Consider the following 20841-nt stretch of genomic DNA (forward strand, 5'->3'; position numbering starts at 1 on the left):
TTGGGGCTTGCAAACTTGAGTGGCTTTTGGATAGGTGCAGCTATTTAAGAGGTCCTCCAAGCTTAAGAAGCACCCTTTTGGGGTTTGATTGGTATCCAGGACTCAGATGTCCATTTAATTCTAGCTCCCATAAAGTGAAGGGACTTGGGGGGGGGGGGGGGAAATGCAGCATGCCTGGAGCTGGGGTCACTTACCATCTGATGGTGGTGATGGCTGTTGGGAATGTTAGTTTCTTGAAAAAATGCGCTCAAAGCAGTCTGTAAAAAACAACGGTGGAGTTAATGTCTAGCCCTGAAAAGGGGTGGGAGATCCAAAGATGCACATAGCAGAAAGGTGCCAGGGACTGAGAGTCAAGATGTGTCATTTCAAAGAAGAAAAAAAAAAAAAAGTGATTGCATTTCTTTTAACTCCCCTTAACTGCATTTCCACTCTTAGCAAACAATGCGGGACTAACAAACGGGATTGATCTGCCTGTTTGCATTTCTCAGCCCCTGCCCTGGCCTGCCTTTGAAATGCTAATTCTCTCCCCTCCTAAAGGAGGCTCCAAAGGAATCCAAAACAAGAAGGCATCTGGGGTTGGGCTCAACTCTCTCCCACTCCTGCCCGAGCTCAAAGCCAGGCACAATCCTGGAGAGAGAGCAGCACTTGAGCAGCCTAGAGCCCAGGCTGGTGTGACAACAATCAGGTTAGGAAAAGGGGGCACCGTGGGAAAAGCTTTTCCCAAGGAACATACAAGAGATGGGGGGGGGGCAGCTGAAATGAAGCTTTCCACCAAGAGATCAGCAGGACCAAGCCCCATGGCCAACCTTCCCTCTTGCTCCCACCAGTTTTAACTTGCCCCCCATCCCTTTCCTCACCAGCGTCTTTACCCACGTGAAAGAACCAGGGCAAGCGAAGGGCTGGAGTGGACTTGGCTTTTCATCCTCACCCCCCCCCTTTAAAGGGGCTCCCCCACACTCTCCTCTCCCCTTCCACGCTGCGTGGGTGGCAGCTGCAAAACCTTCTCCCTGCCACACTGCAATTTCTCTCGCTTCTGCAGAAAGGTTGCACCCCTCATATCCCTCTTCCCCCCCCAGCAAAGTGTGTGTGTGTGGGGGGGGGGCTCTAAGGAAACAGACCAGGGCTGCTTCTCTCCCAGCACTGCACGGCCCAGGCTGGCCTACGGCTCTGGTTACAGCGCCGGGTATAAATAGACCCTAGAGATCTGCAATCCCATGGCTCCTTCCCCCTCTTGGATCTGACAGAAATATCATTTATCCCCCCCCTTCCCTACAACAGACATGACGTGCCAGGCCCCGCGCCCTCCCCGCTGCTTGCTGCAATAGGCGACGAGGCTCAGAGCCGAGTAATGATTGTTTATGTGCAGCTCCGGGGCTTCCCATTCAGCGCCGGCGGCCCCGTGCTGCGTGGCCCGGCGCCGATCCGGCTTGTTGTTGTTGTGGGAGGCCATCCACACACGCCGCCCGCCCGATCCACCCCCGCCGCCGCCGCCAGCGCCGACACGGTCTTTTTGGGGGGTCGGGGGGGGTGGATCCAACAGCGGCGACACAGAAAGGACTTAAGAGCAGGCGGAGGGAAATCATAAGCGATTAGACGGGCCAAAATCAGACACCCCCCCAGCCACACGCACCTCGAACTGCCAGTGTGCCGCCTGCAGCAGCTGCTTCGCCTGATCCGCCGCGCAGCCCGCGGCCACCACGAACTGGTTGATCATGACCTGGTGCCTCAGCTCCTCCATATTCACGGACATGGCGAGACACGGAACCACAACAAGGATGGTGGGAGGGAGGGGGGGCACACACGGCGGCAGCGATGGTGTGTGTGTGTGTGTGTGTGTAAAGAAGGGGGGGGCGGCGAGATCCACAAAGAATCCTTGCTTCTCCTTCCCCGAGGCTCCCCCGCTGCCCTGGGCTGGCTCGAGCCGCCTCTCCGCCTTCCCCCGGCTTGGATCGGCAGCGAGGGAGCGGATGTTGTTGTCCCCCAGCCCCTCCGGCTCCTCGAGCACCACAAACAACAGCAGCTAGGGGAGGAGCATGCGGGTGAAGCAGGGGGGGAAGGCTGGAGGTGTCTCAACGTTCCATTCCCCGCGTTCCGAGGCCGCTGATTGGCCGCCGCCGCTTCTCCACTTGTCCGAACGTTCGATTCGAATCTTCCAGCGTCCTGAACCGTGGCTGGGTCCCCAGCGCCCTTCCCCCTCCGCCGCGCCTGATTGGAGCCCTCGGACCGCCCTCCCATTGGCCGGCTGCTGTGTTTTGGATGGGGGGGAGGCTGCCCATTGGCTGCTGCCTGTGCAGGGGCGGGGGGAGGCTGTGTGCTGGGTCGGGCGGAGCTGGGCGGGCAGCGCGGCGTGGTGGTTGGCTGCTGGCCCCCTTCTGTTTCTCTCTGGTTATGAAAAAAAAAAAACAACCGCACGCACGCACACACACACACACGGGGGGGGAGGGGCGTGTTGTAAAGCCAAGTTCATTCAGGAGCTTCATTGAAACCAACGTGCTCAGCTGGAAAAGCGGGGCCCAGCAGCGGCTCTGACTCATTTCCTCTCCCAGGCCTCGGTCATCCTGAGAAGCGAGAGGATCACAATAGACGGCAGCTCCGAGCCGCTGCTGAAGCTTCCGACTCTCGCAGGCTCTGGCAGGCCTGGGAAAGGGCTTTGTTGTTTCTTTCGGTGCGAGCTCACAAAGCCTCTTTTATGTTGGCCGGGGAGGGGGGGCACCGCTGACAGCTTCCTCCCTGGAAAAGTACAGTGTAAACAGCTGGGCTGGCCTGGGAGGGCACGGGCGCTCCTGCAGCAGCTCTTGCCATGGTGGGTGGCGTGGGCATGGCTCGGATCCAGTTAGCCTGTGATTTCTCCCCTCCCTGCGTGGCGGGGCTGGTTGTGCAAGTGAAAGCAGGATGCAAACTGGCTATCAACGTTTTCCAGCAATAACTTTGGAACTGGTTGGGCCTTTTTAAGGTGCCGTAATAGGCCCCTGCTAGCGTTAGATTTATTACTACGCTGGTCACTGGTGAACCACGCAGTAAATTTAGACCGGCCACATGCAAAGTAATTATCACACAATTAACAGGTGAATTGTGCAATATATTTCGAAGTGCGAAGTAATGACTGGATAAAAATGACTCTCCAGCTATAGCAAGAGCCAACCAGCTGTTAAGTTAGGGCTTGGAAATGTGTAACAGCTCAAGAGCTGGTTTCTAGCCGGGTGTAGTTTGAACCTTAGTCTGATGCCTTCCCCCCTGCAATTACAGCACTGAACTGGGAGCACAGTGCAAATTAAAGCAGGCTAGAAACCAGCTATAAAGTTATTACACACTTTCCAGCAATAACTTTAGAGCTGGTTTGACCTCTTAAATAGGCCCCTGCTACACATTACATTTATTATGCAATTCACAGGTCAGTCATGTAATAAATGTAGACCAGTCAAACATACAGAGTAATTATCACAGCTATAAAAGAGCCAACCAGCTATAAAGTTAGCACTTGAAAATGTGTAACAGCTCTAGACCTGGTTTCTGTCCAGCTTTCATTTGAAGTGTGTGTGTGTGTGTGTGTGTGTGTGTGTGTGTGTGTGTACGCCCCCTCCCCCCATGTTACAGTGCTGAATAGGTTTGAGATGCAACAAATCAAGACCATTTCAGACTGGCCATAAGGAAGAATTTCTTTACTGTCCGAGCCCCCAAGGTCTGGAACAGCCTGCCGCCGGAGGTGGTTCAAGCCCCCGCTTTGAACGCCTTCAAGAGACATTTGGGTGCTTACCTTGCTGGGATCCTATGACCCCAGCTGACTTCCTGCCCCTGGGACAGGGGGCTGGACTCGATGATCTTCTGAGGTCCCTTCCAGCCCTAATGTCTATGATATCTATGAAATCCCCAATCCTAGCAGTTGTATGGGTGGGATTCTTTCTTGGCTGCATGGGCATAACTACCTGGGAGGAGATCAGGACCCCAGGTCTCTGGCATTGATTCCCGGCTCAGCCCCAACCTTGAGCACTCTATGCCTCAGTTTCCCCATCAGCAAAATGTAACCAGTGTTACTTCCCTACCTTGCAGTCTTAACATTTGTGAAGAGCTCAGCAGGAGGATGCAAAGGGCCGTAGAGAAGGCTGCAAGCAAAATGTCAGCTGATCATGTCAACAGACTTTACAGGCATGAAGGAATGAAAAGTCCCGCCCTGGCCATGTTACCAGCGGGGAGCTGGGGTAGAGAGGCCAAGTATTTTAGGCCCAGTTTGCAGGAATCCCTGGCTCCAATCTCTTGCTTAGTCCCTGTTGTCTCTGGGGCTGAATTTGAGTGAGGACCAGCCCTTTCTTCTTTCAGTCCCCCTGTCCCACCTCCACAAGTGAAGGTGACCTGCAGAGACTTTCCACCTGCCAAGACCTGAGCTGAGGGCTCTGTTTTGCCTGCAGGAGCTGATCATGTTGATATTAATTTAAACAGTGTCTGAAGCTGCTCACTGGGGCAAATTGTGCTTCTGTCTGGTCAGTGAGTGCATCCAAGGTATTGTTGCTGGACTAGGAGTAGGTCCAGGTCTCACTGGGCACTTCCTCAATGGTGAGATTCAGGCAAAGGGTGGTCTCAAGACAGGGCAAGGCAGAGCTCTCAGGTGGGTGACTCTGTTGCTCCATCATGTTTCTTATGGGGTTCAGCAGAAGGCAAAGCTGTGGCCTCAATAGCCATGTCGCTACCTCGTGGTCTTCTTCTCCCACAGAGACCCAGCTGCTCAGATTCTGTGTGGGCAATACGACTTCTCCCTCCAGCCTGCTGTTAGGCCATAGTGATAGCAATGTCTGAGGGGAAAACAGACCTCTGGACCCCATGATTGGCTTCCCTCCTCATCTCTGTAGTCCCCTACACGGCACCAGTCCCACTGTCCTCAAGGACTTACCTGTTTTCTGCTACTCAAGCACTTTTATACACATACTCTGTACCCTCTGTGACATAAGCAGCGGGTTATCACTCCCTCCTCCCAGCCCTACCTTTAAATCCCTTTCTCGTGATGTTCCTTCAGCTAACTAAAGCAACCACGTTTGACAGAACAAAATCTAGGACAGAGGCCTGGATGCTCCACTGAGACTAATTTAAATCGACTGCAACTGGCCTGCTTTGAAAGCCTGGCCTTAACCTGAATGTCACCTAATGTTGATCCAGGAGCACTTTCTCCTCCTCAAACTCAAGACAAAAGTCCTGCTGCAGCATATCCTTAGGGACCCCAAGCCACAGCCCTGAAATTTGGGCTGGTCCCAGAAAATCCAGGGCAGTTGGTGGCTTTAATTCCAAATATGTGCCCATGAGAGAAAATCCATTACAAATGGAACTGAGGAGCGCTGCATTGTGCACTGTCATAGCCTCATTTCTTGTCGTCTCTCTGTGCCTTTTGCACTGCAGTCTCTCTGCTCTTCTCAGCCTACAGCCCAGCCTTGCTTGTGCTGGGATAGTTTCTCAGGTGATGTAAATTGGAGTAGCTGTGTTGCAGACATCAGAGCTACACAAATTCCACCTGCTGAGAACCAGGCTCTGGGTGTTATTGCCAAGTGGGGTGCTTTTTTTGCTTGTAAGCAAATAAGTAGATGGGCTTTTGGACTCCTGGGAAGGGGGGGAGTGTAAGTGTTTTAGCCTTTGGAGTCTGAGCCAGCTCCCACTGAAGTGCATGCGAGCATTGCCAGTGATCTCAGTGGGGACAGCATATGGGTCCTGAATCTGCAAGATGCTCAGTGCCAGCTGCTGCTGCAAACTTATGGACCCCCATGGAAGTCAGTGAGTCTGCATGCCAGAACGAAGGGTCCTGCGCTTCTCGTTACAGTTCATGGCTCTGATCTTGCAAGCCCTTGAGGAAAGGAACCGTGCCTTCTAGCATGCAGGTGGGGTTCCCCGCAGACCATTGGAGCCAGCATAGGAAAGGCGAATGCCACCAGGTAATCTGGACGAGGAGGAACTGAATATGGAGTGTCATTAGTGCGATAGCTGCTGTTGTATAGGTCTTTAGATAAGATTTTAATAGATGACTCATTTTACAAATTTCTTTTTCCTGAATTTTCCTTACTCATCCTGCCTGATTTCAACACCATTCCCACTACACACCCCTAAACTTTAAAACCAGCTGCCTGGGAGGGGCAGTGGCATTTCTCCTCCCACAGTGCTGGGGGAGTCAATTGACTTCTTGGCTCATTGTTATCTCTTTGATTCCTGCTAATCTCTCTCCGCTCCACAGGTGTTAATGGGCCTTTCTCCTTTTAAATGGTCTTGATGTTCCACTACTCAAACTATCCTTTCTTCTGCAATTTTGCTGTCTCTTAGCCATTCCTGGCAATGTCTCTCTTCTGTTTCACAGCCCTGCAGACTGCTTTTAGCTCTAGCTAAAAACCTTAACTCAGGTGTCCTAATATTAACTCAGGTATATAAGTGACTGACAGTGAAGGATTGGAGGCCCTGTCAAGATGCTTGAGAAGGGTAGATTTTGCTTGACAAAGCTGAATAAGGGATGCACATTTAACAATAATGACTTTAGAATAAATGCCGCAATATCCTTTGACTCTTTTGAATATTTTTTGCCAAGTTTGTTGCATTTTTTAAAACTTAATATATAATCTAGCAAGTGAGTACACATTCCAATAGTTATTTTTTTGTTTTTGCTTCTATCTTAAACTGAATAGTAATGTGCTAGCCCCCTAGCATATTAGTAAGGCTTCTAGTATGTCTTTAACTCAAGCACGACACATATGTTTCTCCATGTGATGATGTGCCACACCATCTGCAACTCCCTTTTCAAAATCCTAGATCTGCCCCCCTGACTTGCTATCATTATAAATACATGTATCTAATCAGCTTGATGCTCTCAGAGACGTCACAATCCAATTAGTGATATTATAGCTCCGTGCAATGGACAGGCACCAGAGGAATCCTGAGGCCAGAGAGCAGAAAGCTGACCCCCCCGCCCCCAGCAAAGCCAGGCAAAGAAAATTGACAAGAGATGATAGATGGATTTAAAAGACACAGTCAAACCTCAAGTTGTTTGCTCTCTTTTATGATGTTTAAAATGCGTTTGACTCACTGTTTGTACTAACCAGTGGGAAATTCGCAACACAGATCTCTTTTCCTGACCCAGTTTTTCTTGTCTCCAGCTGCCATACACTGACTTCTGGAAGGCTGCTCATCATAGTGCCTGCTGGTATTTTATTTATTTACTTTAAAAAACCCCACCACTTTGAAGCATTTAATTAAAATGAGAAAGGAGCATTGTACAAACCGCTGCATTGGAAGGAGAGAAAGTAAAAATGGAGTCAGATAAAAAGACCCTTAAGAAATTCAGATGCTGCAATGGCAATAATAGTGACGGGGGGAAATATAAAGTTGCAGTCAGATACCGATTGTACAACGAAGAAGGCAGCTGCTGGCTTCAGACGAACACCGCTAACTACCCCTCTCTGTACAATGAAGTCACCTATTGGTCAGATGCCATTGGAATCACAGCCTTTGTTCGCGCCGTGGGAGAAATTATGCTCTGTAATAATAATTTGATCGAAACCACAGAGAATCGGCCTTGTCCTACTTCTTGTTTCTCTAATTCAGTAAGCCCAGAAACATGAAAACCAAAACCAAAGGAACTTGATTTAGACTCAGAAGATTTTTTTTCTATATGATCTGGAGTTTCCTGCTTTGCTAACAGTTGTTGTGCTTCTAAATATGACTGTTTTTTCTGTTTCTTAAAGGTCAAGTTTTATGAACAAATAGGCATAACCATTCTCTTGGTACAGTCATTCTTCTCCACCCTTCCCCCCCGCTGTTGAAATATAATGTCTTCCCCATTTGCATCAGAAATGGGCCTTGTACTTTCTACCTCAGAGGTTTTATGCTCTTATGTAACTTACTGCCAGTTCTGTAAATGGTGGACAGAAACATTCATATGCAAAACTGAGCAGGGTGAAATTCAGCGCTGCGCCGAGGCATCACTTGGGGGTAACAGGCATGGATGATGACTTGGCCTCATGTCAGTCCTCTAGAGAGAGGCAATTTAGCTTAGTCTGCACTGCATTAATTAGTTACATTACTCATCCAATCCAGGAAGAGAAAGCAGACCGGGTGACTTATATAATTAACGCACCATAACTTGTGAATATTTGCCATGCTGGGGGGAAGTACTGTTGGCTGAGGAATAAGCTGAAATGATGAATGAACTGGAGAATCTTGTGATCGGAAACTCGCTGAGAAGCAAGCAGGAGTTGCTGGCCAAATAGTGGTTGCATGAGTCTTGAGGGTATAACCTGACCGTTGAATGGGGATTGTATGCAGATTCAGCAGCCAGCAGCTACTCCTCCAATGTGTCTGATTAAAAAAAAAAAAAAAGCAACCCCACTATATTGCTATTCTTATTAGTGGGCTCTTATTTGTATTATGGCAGGACCTAGAGAACAGATCTTAGTGCTAGTGCTGCACAGGCGCAGTGAGGGGGGGCTGTCCCTGAGGTTTTAATGGAGGCTGCCTTTTGCATTCAAGGCAGGGGACAGGGCAAAGTTTCTTAAGTGTTGTTGCAGTCTCTCCCCTTACTCTGATGAGCCACTATCCTAACCAAGAAGGCAATGGGGGTATAAGGGAAAGGAAGGATTGTTATCCAGGTATCTGCCCACGGTCACATGTGAGGTCTCTTGTGGAGCCCAGAGCTGAACCCTAATCTCCTTTGGGGGATCCCAGAGTCTCAGCCACAGAGTGATACTTCAGTCTTGTGACCCAGTCTAGTTAATCAAAAGCAGGAGCTGGTACGATTGTAGCTGGGGATTATGGGCCAGATTCAGATCTCAGCCAGCTCATTGAGAATCCACAACAACCAAATCGCTGGCAGTGACGTCTGGATTTCTGCCACTGTGACTGAGCTTGGGATCCTGGCCCCTGATCCCTGGGTCTCCAAACTTGCCAGGAGATCTTTGTGGCTTGCCCTTGGCACCTACCAGAGCCCTACCAAAGTCCTTGCTGGCCACTCGTGGGGTTGGGGCCTCGGGGCAGTGTCTCACAAGCTAGAACAATGGCGGCCTGGCTGCGTTTACTCCTAGACATTTGTGGCAAAGTCCATCGTCACTAGTGCACAGAGGCGTGAACACAGAACGTAGCACCTGCCGCGCACAGGGCAGGCAAAGCAAGGGCAACGCGTTATAGCAGTTCTGCCAAATAGCAAATGTGCTGAAAGCAGATGCAGTGGGAAGGCTACTGTCCGGTATGGTTTAAGACAGAGGTGAGTGTGTCCTTGAGCCAGGGGCTGGACTAGATGACCTCCTGAGGTCCCTTCCAGCCTCGTTGACCCATATGATTCTCCGAGAAGCTCAAAAACCAGCTGAGGCATATAATGTGCTCAGGAACATCCACTACCTTGGATTGCAGAGAATATGAGCTATATAAACATGGGCAGATCTAGGCGTTTGAAAAGTGGAGGAGAGATGGTGTGGTACCACTGCTCCCCCTCCACCTGCCCCTATATATAAACCAGTCTTTTTTTCCCCCTGGACTTCTCCTGAGTAAATCAGGGACTGCTTCACGGAAATCAGTGGCCTTACATTGGTGCCTAAGGGGGGTGGTGGTGAAAAGAAGACCTGTTCTTCTGTCTTTTTCTGTTGGGAACACCAGCTTGCATATTGTCCATCGTGTTATGTAATGGGGGCTCTTCAAGGTAAGTAGCACAAAGCAACCAGAAGAATTTATGGTCAGGTTGTACATCAATGAGGGCATTGATTTCTATCTGTCTAGCCTAGACTTTGGCTGCTGTGTCAGCTATTTTGGGATGATGCTGTATCTAAAAGCCATAGACATCAGTAACCGTTCCACCCAGCAGGCCTGTCTCTGGGACAGATCTATTTGAGTTTCTGAATAGTGTACCAAGGCGTGTTCCACTCAAGCCATAGACTGTCTCTCAAAGGCTCGTTTTGGCTACTTGCCAGTTTCCACGTATTAAGTATCGACTGTACAATGGTCAATCGTTCCTTTTCATAAGCCACACAAACTTGTGCAGTCAGCGCAAGCTGTCCAGACTCAGATGCCAATAGTTGTTTTCCCTACACTTGGACTGGACTCAAACCACCTCTAACAGCCTTTGCAGAAGCATCTGTCATACCTGCCCAACACAAATGTGGAGGAGAGCAAAGCGAGGCCCAGCACTCTTGCTTCACTACCAGCTTTGTGCATTTATTTTTAAACAGAGATGACGTTTCAGATCTTCACTGGTGCTTCCTGCAAAATCAGCAATGTTCAGAAGATCTTGGAAGCCTGCCCGAATTCAAGCTCTTTGGAGCTGAGCTGGACCTTCTCAATGCTTGAGGGAATTGGGGTCCGCGCTTCTGGTCCATGTGTATCTCCACTTTCACGTGGTTTGAGTTAGAAGGAAGGTCTTTCTGAGTGCTGGTGCTGTTCAAGCACACCAGTTTCTTAACCAACCACACAGAGGCAGGAGATGTGGTCACCATCGTATCCTGCTAGCTTTGACTCTCAAACCAGAATGATCCTTTTACAGAGGGGGTGGCTTTGGCCATGAGTCTAGAACAGCGATTCTCGAGCAGCCTGCTGTGAGATCCTTTTAAGGGTGCTGCTGGTTGCTACATAATGTTAGCATTGCTGGGGACACCTACACATGATTCATAAGATAAACACAGAGCTTTGGAAGAGGAATCCAGTGTCAAAAGCAGTCTGACCTGCTGTGGTCTTTCTGAGTTCTTTGCAACAGGAGAATTGCTCTATTACTTTGCCCTTGTCAAGAAATGAGTGAAAGCCAAGAGCTGTTTTTTCCTAAGGGGTGCCCTGAGTCTAGTGGGAGTTGGGACGAGGCTTGAGTCTAATGGGGTTCCTTGAGTCTAAAAAGGTTGAGAAACATTGATCTAGAGTATCACATCTCCAGAGCCACAGCAGATGCCTTGACCACTCTTCTCCCCACACCCTGCATACGAGAGAAAAGGAATCTGGTAAAACCTTCCACAGTTTTTCCTGTGGTAACTTGAGACTTGCCTTGGAATTTCACACCTACAAGCTCCGTGTGACAGATTCAAGGCAGAGCTGACTTTCTGCTGTCCATATAAAGATTGACTGCTACTGGATATAGTAAACTAAAGGACCTGTACCGGATTTCCTGCTTGCCAAAAATCCAGCTTGCTGTACAGCCTGGTTTATAGAAGGATTTACAAGGCTAGCTTTAGCTGGTGTTTATGATCTACCCATCGTGTCCTTGTGTATATACCAACAGTCAATGCTGGGGTTTTAAACATCATTTACAATCTCTCTGTGTTCTACCTGGAAGCCAGCAGCCCAGCCCATGGACAATAAAGATCTGAGGGCATCACAAAACACACACAGCTCATTATGGTCATAAAAGCAGCCAGCATATGCTGTTCAAAGTGAACCGGTATGAATTCGTACAGACCATATTTGGAGGTAAAAGCCATTCTGAGCACATCCCCTCTGTGACTGAGAGTGCTGCAGCACAAACACGCCTGAACGTATTGTGGGGCGGGGTGGTTTGAAACTCAGTGACTGCCATGGGTTGAACTTTGTGTGGGATAACCAAGAGGTCATTTACCTCCTTTTAATGGGAGAAGGTTGTTGAAATAATAGTATTTTCCAGCACTCAGAACTAAAGCAGAGGGGTGGTGATGAGTTCTGGGGTGCATGTGTATGTGGATGGGTGGTTTCCAGTGGAGAAGCAGTGAGAGGGGACATGCAGGGCCAGATGGAGAAGAAACCCTGGATCATCAGAGGTGTGTGATCCCAGGAGAAACCAAAGGACATGGGTTCTTTGGGCTGCTGCATTGGCTAATAAAGTTTTGGTGCTGTGAGCAGGGAGAGGGTCTCTGATCATCCCATACACCCTGTGTTGAAGGCAGCCGTGCATTGTGCATCCTTGTAAACAAAAGAATTGTGTCAAAGAAACCCAGCCCAATCCCCAGTTTTATTCTAGCTGGATTGCCTGTCCCACCCAGGAGTTTGAGTGGCTGCTTGAGTGAAAACGGTAACAATACTTTAGCGCCATGCAACCAAATTATTCATTCATTGGTGGGCTAAGGTGTCATGATCCCACACAGCAGCAATGCAGAAGGGGTTCATGAAGGGCTTGATTACCTCCCCAAGCAGAGGGTCAAACCTACAAGAGGGAGAGTAAGGGAGGGAGGAATATAAGTTGAAGGGGCAAGTGTGTTGGCACACTGACTGGCAGGGCAGTAAGGAGCTCCCTTGGGAAATCTTGCAGGAGAAGGCTGCCTGGCTGTCAGCTCTTGGATGCTTCCTACAAGTCCAGAGTGGGTAGCAGCCTACAGCGCTTCTGGTCCTGGTAGTGAAGCTGCCTTGGGGCAGTGAGCAGTTAGCTGTGCTGTGGACTTTCCTTGCCTAGGGCAGCCTTGCCTGGGGGTGGCTACCCTGGAAGTGGTGCTTGGCTCCATCTTTGAACAGGAATGACCACCAACAGGTTTGCACTGTGCCAGGTGCCGTGGGATCCTGCCTTGCCCTGAGAGAACATCTGAGGGGAGTGCGAGGGCTACAAATTTAAACCAAGCCCCATTTCAGGAAGCCTTTGGGACTGCGGTACGCAGCCCCTGGACTTGCAAGTGTACTGAAAAATTCCCGCTTGCTGCTCTAGCTCCGTGGTTCTCAGCCGGAGAAGGCGGGAACCTAGCAGGGGTGCCAGAGTGCTGGCACCGATACTGTGGGGTGAAATGTCCCCCACCTTGGTTTTCAGGAGGTAGGTCAGTGCCAAACAGAGAAATGGCAGCAGAATGGCACCCCTTTGATGTCCCCTCCCAGGTCCTGTGTGTCTTTTGCCCACCCACTCCCCACAGGCTGTGCGCACAGCCTGGCACCTTGTCCCTGCTGGCCAGCCAGTCCCAGCCTCCCACCCTTACCCTCAGCTGGATGCCCTGAGGGATGAACTCGGCCCAGTGGTTCCCAGTCCCCACCAGTGACTGGAGCCGCGTATAGGGAATCCACTGCTACACTGACAGCAAACCTGCAATGGGCCGGGCAGACCTAGGGGAGGGTTCCCTGCCAGCAGCCTGAAGAGCTGCAGAGAGTATAATTCTAATGATATAATCAATTAATAACCTACTGATTGAATCATAGAATTCTAATGTTCATATAATGTTCATAATATATTCGTATTAGTTGTCAAAATGGGATGCTGCTAAATCCTGAAGAGTATTTGAGGGCACGGTTCTGCTACTCCCCAGGCCTTGAAAAGGGCCCAGGACAAGTAAGGTCCAGACTGGGGAGAGGCTCACAGCTGGGCCGACAGCCCTCTGCATTCAGGGCTGTGAATCTGAATTTTCCTCTTATAGGAGGGGAAGGATTTGCAGGTTGGAGAGGGGAGTCAGAAGGGCTGAAATACCAAACCTGCCCACAAGGGGGTGCCACTGGCCAAACCTTGGAGCCCTGTTTGGTAGAACGCTGTTGTCAGGCCTTTGCACAAGGGTCCGGCCTCCCTGGTTACAGCCCACCTGAGAGCTGCAGCAATGTGGAGACTGGCAACGCCTTTCTTTCCAAAGAGCTTTGCACCACGTGCTGGACAAACAGCCATTCCCTGCCCCAGACCACTTAAGATGTCAAATAAATGAGATTGCCAAGGCTGGGGGGAGAAACCAGAGGTGCAGAGAGAGAAGGTGACTTGGCCAAGGTCACACAGTAGGTCTGTGGCAGAGCCAGGAACAGCCTTTTGATCTCTAGACCCCTTCAGACCAACCCCATATCACTAGCCTACGCCAAAATGTTGGGGCAAGCTATGGGGTTGGATCTTGGTTCCAGTTCAGTAGCAACAGCTATTGACTGTCATGAACCTGAGTTTGTTGATGCTCAGGCCTGCCAGTCAGCACTGACCATGTGCTCCTTCTTGGGCCTTAACTTCTTCCTTTCTATTAACTCAGTTTCTATGGAGACAGGATCTGACTCCATACATGGTAGACTGCAGTAGGAAAAGACCCTCAGCTGCGTTCTACTTCCTTGGTGCAGGTCCTTAGCAGAGTCATTAGCCAATTTGTCTTGTTTACCTTGTTGAACTCTTCACTCTTAAATAATACATGCTAGAGAAATCATGCAACCCCAAGAACCACTGCCCCAAGGAATCAGGTTTCCCAGGTTATTTATCAACCTTCAGGAATCTCAGATCCTCAAAGGAATCTCCAAGGGCAGATGTAGAGTTTCCCTGGGCAGTTTGATGGAGTGTATATAAGCCATCCTTGGCCCACATAGGAAGTGGGTAATAGTGTCCTGAATCTAGCCCCATGGCAAAGAAATTTGTTGCCCAGGGCAAAGCCTGCAATGGCAGCCCACCGTTGCCCCACGCACAGATCTAGGGGGTATATGCCCCCCCATGCTTACCCGGGAATGCATGCAGCAGTGGGAGCCGCCCTCCCCGCACCCCCCCCCAAAATGAGCTGCTCATGGCTGAATCCCACCCCAGCTGATCAGCACCTATTGGCACCCCTTCACTTCAGCGCCTGGGGGGTCGCCCCACTTGCCCCACCCCCCTTTGCTATGGCACTGCCTGGATCTAATTAAGGCAACCATGTGGCACCTGCCAAAGTGGTGGTTGAATGGCCATCAGCTGTAATCAATAGCTAATGGAAGTACAGAGACAGTTAGGAGGCAGAGCTAAGAGTAGCTGGGTTGTTTCTGATAGTGAAACCCATATACAGTGTGATGCAAGGAAGTTCTGCTTTCCCTGGGGGAAGGAAATGTTGAGCCTAGGCTGTGAGTTCCTGCTACATGTACTACCTACTGCGTAATGGGACAAGCGGATGTTGTGCTTGGAAAACTTCAAAGCTGGTAGTAACCGCAGCTAACAATCCAGCCATGTGCACACAGACTGAGTTCCTGGTCCTTCTTCTAAGCTCCATGCAGATACAAGTGGGTCAGGAGCTGATTGGGCTGGGATCCCTGGGCAATGGGCTCTACATATACAATGTTCTTCCAGTCATCTCTGTCCTCCGCATCAGGGCACCCTCTTCATTGAACTGGTTAAGAGTTGGCTGCTTGGTGGAACACCTCAATCAGCAATGGTGGACTGGCTCCACTTACCCAGCCTCCCCCTCTGTCAGGCTGCAGGGCCACTTTCTGCCTGGGATCTACTTCTAATACCTGAGAACAGACTACAGTTCTCTGCTTCTCTCTTGGTGGTGGAAGGTTACATGTTATGGGCAAAGCCTCGGAGATAAGTGTGGAGGGATCTGACCCCAGAAAGAGGGAAGGAGCTGGTGTAGGGGCTTAGGTAGGTGGCTGGAAGAACAGAAGCAGGCCAGGTTGGCGGTGGAGTAGATAGGTGAGGGTGGGAAGTTGTAGGTCTGGAGAGGAGGATGGCAGGCTGGTCCAGGAGAACAGGAAACCCAGTTCTTGGGAGGGACTGGAGGGGAAGCTCTAGGTCTTGGTCTCCTGGATGTGAGAGGAGGGGCGGGTCCAAAATAAGCCCAGGCAGTACGAGTGCTGGCACTGCCTCAGATAGTGAGAGGGGGGAAATGAGATCAGTGTCATCGTTGGATGGTGGAAGGAAGTGGTGGGATGTGTCCAAGGAGATAGGCTGCTGGGACCAGAAAAGGAGGGAGGTAGGGCAGAAAGGGACATCCAGTGACACAGATGTGATAAGAGAAGCCACAGGAACTCACAAGCTCATGTGGGAGGATGGGCCGGGTTGGAGGTTCAAGCACAGCCCTGTGGGGTATATTAATGCTGGGGATGAGGGAGGAGGAAAAGGTAAGAACAACCAAAGTCCTGAAAACACAACAGCACCTTCAGTCTGCAGACAAGAGAAGATGGTGGGACAGGCTAGGAGGAGAGAGGGATGGCAAAGAGCTGCTTACCTGTATAGCTGAGCCCAAAGCCCACCCTGTCAGGGCTGCACCCAGGGTCCCGATAGAGAAAGCATCAGATGGGCAACTGATACCTCATTTAGTTTTGGCCAAAAGGCCACCTGGGAAGCTCTGTCTCCTAGAAGAGAGCACATGGGTCAGAGAGAACCAAGGGGAAAGACGGTCTGGAGGGTGTCTGCCGAGGCAGCGTGTACCAGCTGCTACTGAAGAGCTAACAGCCAGCATTAACTGGGGACTGGCAGAGTGGCAAAGAGAGCCAAATGCTGCTTGTGTGTGGCCAGTGCTCTCTGGGGTCAACTGGGTCTGCTCACCTGGGACTCCAGACTTGAGCTTCTCATCAGCTCTGCCACTTGCTCTGCTTGAGCAAGTCTGTTCCTCAGTTTCCCCACCTGCTGCGAAAGAGGATGATGACATTAGCTTGCTCTGAAATCCTTGGGTGAAGACAGTGAGGTCTCCAGCATCTGCACTCCCCTTGTATGAGTGTTTTCACATGAAAAGGCCTGCTGCTCAAGCACTTGGGTCCTGGGGAAATCTGGTGTGTTGGTAAGGAGTGCAGGACTGGGGTCCATCCCCCCCCCAAGTCTCCTTTCACTCTTAAATCCCATCCTTTAAACATTAAGAGCCAAAACATAGCTGCGACTGCAAGGGGAATTTTACAGGGTGTCCTTCAGGAGTCCTTTCAACCTCACTCCAGTCCAGGCTTCTGCTTGGTCACTGATGGTGAGACACGGGCCAGAACATCCCTCTGCGGTGCCAGGGCCCTGTGATGTCAGCCACTAACACATCGCAGGTACAGCTGCTGCTCTGTGTCTGCTGTGATTTGTGGCAGGAACTCCAGGCACAGGGATGGCGGTAGCGAGTCAGTCGAGGACAGCAGGATTACAGTTCTTGGCAGTCTCCAGTAACAGGCTTTTTCCTCCTCCTGCCTACCCCTTTAATGAATACTCTGGCTTCCTGAGCTAGTCGATGAATAGGCTTAATGCATCAGCCCCTAGGTCTCGCACAACAGCAGATGCATATTCAGTGTAAACACTGCGTCTCTCTCTTTTTCCCTTCCCTTTTAGATGCTGGAGACACTGTGACTTGCCCGTTGGCTCAGCTGCGTCTGCTGTGACTTTGTTGTGGCTCAAAGTGTTTGTCCTGATGGGACACTGTATTTAAATGCTGCAAGCCACACACAAAAAGGCCGGGGTGGGGGAGTGGAAAGGATCTAGAATTAGATCCTCCCATAGCTAGATTGTGGAATAGCTTCTCCACTGCGGCACTGCGGCATAAAATTACTACGCTGCAGTACTACACTGTAAAACACCGACACTGTGTATAATGACTGGTGTTTTATGGAGCTGTGTGGATATAACTTTGAATTATGGGCTGCTTTAAAACCCTGCAGTCTGTTTCATCAGATTCTAATGAAATGGGCTGGCTTGCCCTCTCCAGCTTCTGTGCTATGTTATTTCCCCAGGCTTTTTTTCCTTCTGGACGGCGGTGGAAATAAGTACTGGTCCTAAGCAGTAAAGTTCAGATCCACCTCCTGGCTTTTCTGAATCTGCCAAGAGGCAGGAAGGTTCAGATCCAGGGTATTCTCTTCCCTCTCCCTCTCCTCCACTCACCCCCTCCCCTGTGACTGTGAAATCTGATTTAGATCCCGAGGCTCATCTGCAAAACTGAGAGAGGTTTGGCTCTGGAGTTTGGCCCAGCACTAACAGCCTGGGGCTGATCCCACATGCTTCTTCTCATTCTACTCCTGCAGCTTGTTTGACACAAATGGACTTTGTTGGTTTGAGTGAGGCTTGTGGAAATAAACTCCCCAGGTGGAAATAAACTGTAGGGTGAGGAGGTTTGCTTACAACTCCAACTGAGTTCACCAGCTAGCACTGGGACCTGCCATGTCAGTGGTGTCCGTCATTCACAGCCCAAGAACGATGGCTGAATGCTTTTGTTGATGCTTGTGAGCCTGCAGTAAGAATCCAAGTCCCCACGACAGTGTGGTTTGTAGGCACCTCTCTCTCCAGAGCATGCAGTATCAATTCAGCCTCTCAAAATGTCAGCAGCCTTTGCAGACAGCAGACTCATAAAGATCTTAAAGATGTAGTGCACAGAAAAGGAAGTGGGGAAAGAACTGGCCATGCGATGCAGCTTAAGTTTTTATATTTGCACTTACCTAACCACACCCTTTGGCAGGGTCTTTTGCCTGGCGGGTATCTGGTGCTGGGACTGAGGGCTGGTGAATAGCTATAAAGGTTTTGAACGTGCTTGTGATACTTGAATCCTGACTTGACTGATCAAGTGCTCTCCCCCATCTCTGCAGACATTCCTGGGACTGTCTCTTGTCTGCCCTAAGACTTAAAGATCACAGTTTTTATTGCTGTTTTGTGTCTTGATGCTCTTGGCACCTTCACATCAAGCCACTGTAACTCTAGAGAGTGGCTGGCGATGGCTTCCGGCACTAACGCTCAGATCAGCACAAAGCTCAATTGTAGTGTGAAGCACAGAGCGCCATGGAACGAGGGGCTGATCAACCTTCAGGCAGCTCACAGCCTCCTTTACAAGGGCACCCGGAAGGGAGCACAGCTCCCCAGTGAAATAACATGACATGACAATCAGGGCAACTCGGGGATGCTGTAAAGCAGGGGTGTCAAAGATCCAGTGAATGAGGACCCTGCCGCTGCCAAAATTTGGGGTGTGGAGGCCTGTTGGGGATGCATTTTGGCAGCAGGGGCTGAGACATGGTTGCAGTGACTCTCATGGCTGTTTGAGCCAATACAGCACCGCTCGCTTCACTGACTTGACCCACGAGCAGCCCCATGGTCTGGATTGGGCCCCAGGGCCTGGGCGAGTTTGACAGCCCTGCTGTAAAGTGAACACAGGCCCAGCATTGTCGGGGCGCTCTGAAAGCAGCACCGTTCCATGTAGCTGCAGCAGTTTGCTCACGCAGACATCCCTCCCTTCAGGACCAGGGGCTCTTTGGCCAACAGAGACCCAGCAGAGAGTGTCAGAGGCAGAAACGGCTGTTGGTAAAACTAGACCCCCCCAAAGGCCAATCCTATGATGTGCATGGAAACAAAGCCTCTGTGAGCATCTTATCTGTGTAACAACGATGCTGTCTGGCACTGAACCGCTGTTCCTTGACTTTGGCCAGTTCGGGTCAAACCCCAGCTCCTGGAGTCATGTGAATATATGAGACTCTCAACTTTAAAAAAAAAACAACTTTTCTTTTTCATGGTGGTAGAAGAAAGCTTGAAAGTGAGACCCAAATCTCTGATGTACAGAGGGTAAATGAAGAACTCAGAAGATATTGCTTTTTTAATCAAAACTCTTGATTTTTTTTTTAAGGCACCACTCATGATTTTGGAGCAGATCAATGCCCTGAAGACATGCAGCTGTTTGAAATGAAACCAACCTGGAGGCTTTGGGCTTTGCTGAATGCCTTGATCCTTCTGAGAAACAGGAAGTTAAAATTAAAAAAAGCAGAAAAATGGGGTGAGACTCCTGGAGAAGAGAGAGGCCACCAGCCATTTCATGCATCACTCAATGTATGGCTTGGGGTGCTTTGGCTTTTCAGCTGGTTTCACGCACGCACCTTTGAGTTAATATTCGAGGCAATCATGTTATCAGCTGAAATCAAATTCCTGGGCTCCTTCATTAGCTCACCCTACAGGATTAATGCATTTTCATCAACTTTCAATAAGCAGCTCAAGTTTCTGCTTTGCACCCTGCCTACATGAAGTGATGGGGGGGAGCATGGCTGAGCCTTTTTATTTCCCAGCTGAGACAGAGACCAATGGAATCTCAATTGGTAATTTTTTTTTTGAATCAGTGCTGATGCTTTAGTGTTGTGGGGGAAAGTGTAAGTATGTGGTAAACTCCATAAAGCCACTGAGTAACCTGCCACTGATTTACAGTCTTGCATTTCTATAGCGGCTGTCATTCCCAAAGCATTTCCCTGCCTCCATACGCACAATAGCAGTAAAATGCTGCTGCGCTGGGGGGAGCAGAACAACCAGTGCAAAAGGAGGAGGAAAAAAGGAGTGTAAATCACATTTGCCAAAAAAAGAAAGAAAAAAAAAACCCCCATGGGTTTTTAGTGCCTGTACAGAACAGCCTATTAACCACACAGGGACAGTGGGCCTAAGTCCCCCCTGAAAGGATAATCCTCCCTGATTCAAAGGGAGGGGTGCTAAGTGTGCAGTCACAGATGCAGCGGGACCAGAAAAGAGAAGGCAGGGGTGGGAGGGAAGGTCATAGGCAAAACAGGAGGGATCCAAGCAGAAGATGCTGGCAAGTGCCCACTGCCCCTTGAATGTATCCAAGGAGCCTGCAGATACATCCTGCCCGGTGGATGTGCCTGGAGATCTGGGGGCCGGGCAGCCACAGCCCCAGGGGTCCCGGCCTTCCTGGGCCTTGCAGAACAGCGTCTAGGCTCGTGTCGGTTCCTCTGCAAGGCGCCAGCGCCCGCAACCAATCGCGGGGGGGGGGTTTCAAAGAAATTTTCCATGCTCCAAGCCAAATCAGCCAAATCGAGTCCAGATCCGTGAGTCAGTCCAGAACCATACGTGGCCCTACAACCGGCAACATCCTCCACCCCACCTGGGGCTCCAGATGTTTCCAAAACCCTTTGGCGGATGCCCTCGGTGCAGGCCCATGCTCGGGGTTCGGGTGCCCCCAAGTTTCGCCTGCCCTCAGCCATGTGGCCGCGGGAGCCTCCCATTTCCACACAGGGGCTTTCCATAAGGTGGGTAGGCACCCAACCGGCTCGCCCCGGGACGGCTCAGGGAAAACTGCCTTCGTGGACCCAGATACCTGGCAGGGGAAACGCCGGGTAAGGACAAGACTGCGTACACCGAGTCCCAGTGCCCAGGCCCCTGTCCCCGCCCTTGTCTCGGTTGGCGTCGGCTTTTCTCTGCCAGGCGCCGAGCGGGTGGCGGGAGTGGGGAGGGGCACGGGCACGGGCACCCCGCTCTCCGCCTCGACGCCTCTCGAACTTCTCCTCAGCGGCGCCGCCGCGCGCCCACCCGCAGCCGGGCCGGGGGCG

At 50.7% G+C, this 20841-nt stretch overlaps 1 protein-coding gene and 1 long non-coding RNA gene across 2 annotated transcripts in view; one reads left to right on the forward strand and one right to left on the reverse strand.

Annotated features, from left to right (window-relative positions):
* LOC109287783 overlaps positions 1 to 164 on the forward strand; it is a 5655-nt gene extending 5491 nt beyond the window's left edge. Inside the window, exon 2 of the long non-coding RNA XR_002094956.1 lies at positions 35 to 164. This is a non-coding gene — a long non-coding RNA (uncharacterized LOC109287783). The remainder of the gene's footprint in view (positions 1 to 34) is intronic.
* Positions 1 to 2150, reverse strand: part of UBALD2 (UBA like domain containing 2) — a gene marked incomplete at its 3' end in the record, with an annotated part of 18105 nt that extends 15955 nt beyond the window's left edge. Inside the window, exons 1-2 of the mRNA XM_019501635.1 lie at positions 1631 to 2150; positions 195 to 257 (exon numbers count right to left, since the gene is read on the reverse strand). Of these exons, the coding sequence (XP_019357180.1) occupies positions 195 to 257; positions 1631 to 1750 (183 nt within the window). The remainder of the gene's footprint in view (positions 1 to 194; positions 258 to 1630) is intronic.
* Between the last annotated feature and the right edge of the window lie 18691 nt (positions 2151 to 20841).

Source organism: Gavialis gangeticus, unplaced genomic scaffold, assembly GCF_001723915.1.
Source record: "Gavialis gangeticus isolate Ggan-Ray unplaced genomic scaffold, GavGan_comp1, whole genome shotgun sequence".
In the NCBI taxonomy this organism is placed as follows: domain Eukaryota; kingdom Metazoa; phylum Chordata; order Crocodylia; family Gavialidae; genus Gavialis; species Gavialis gangeticus.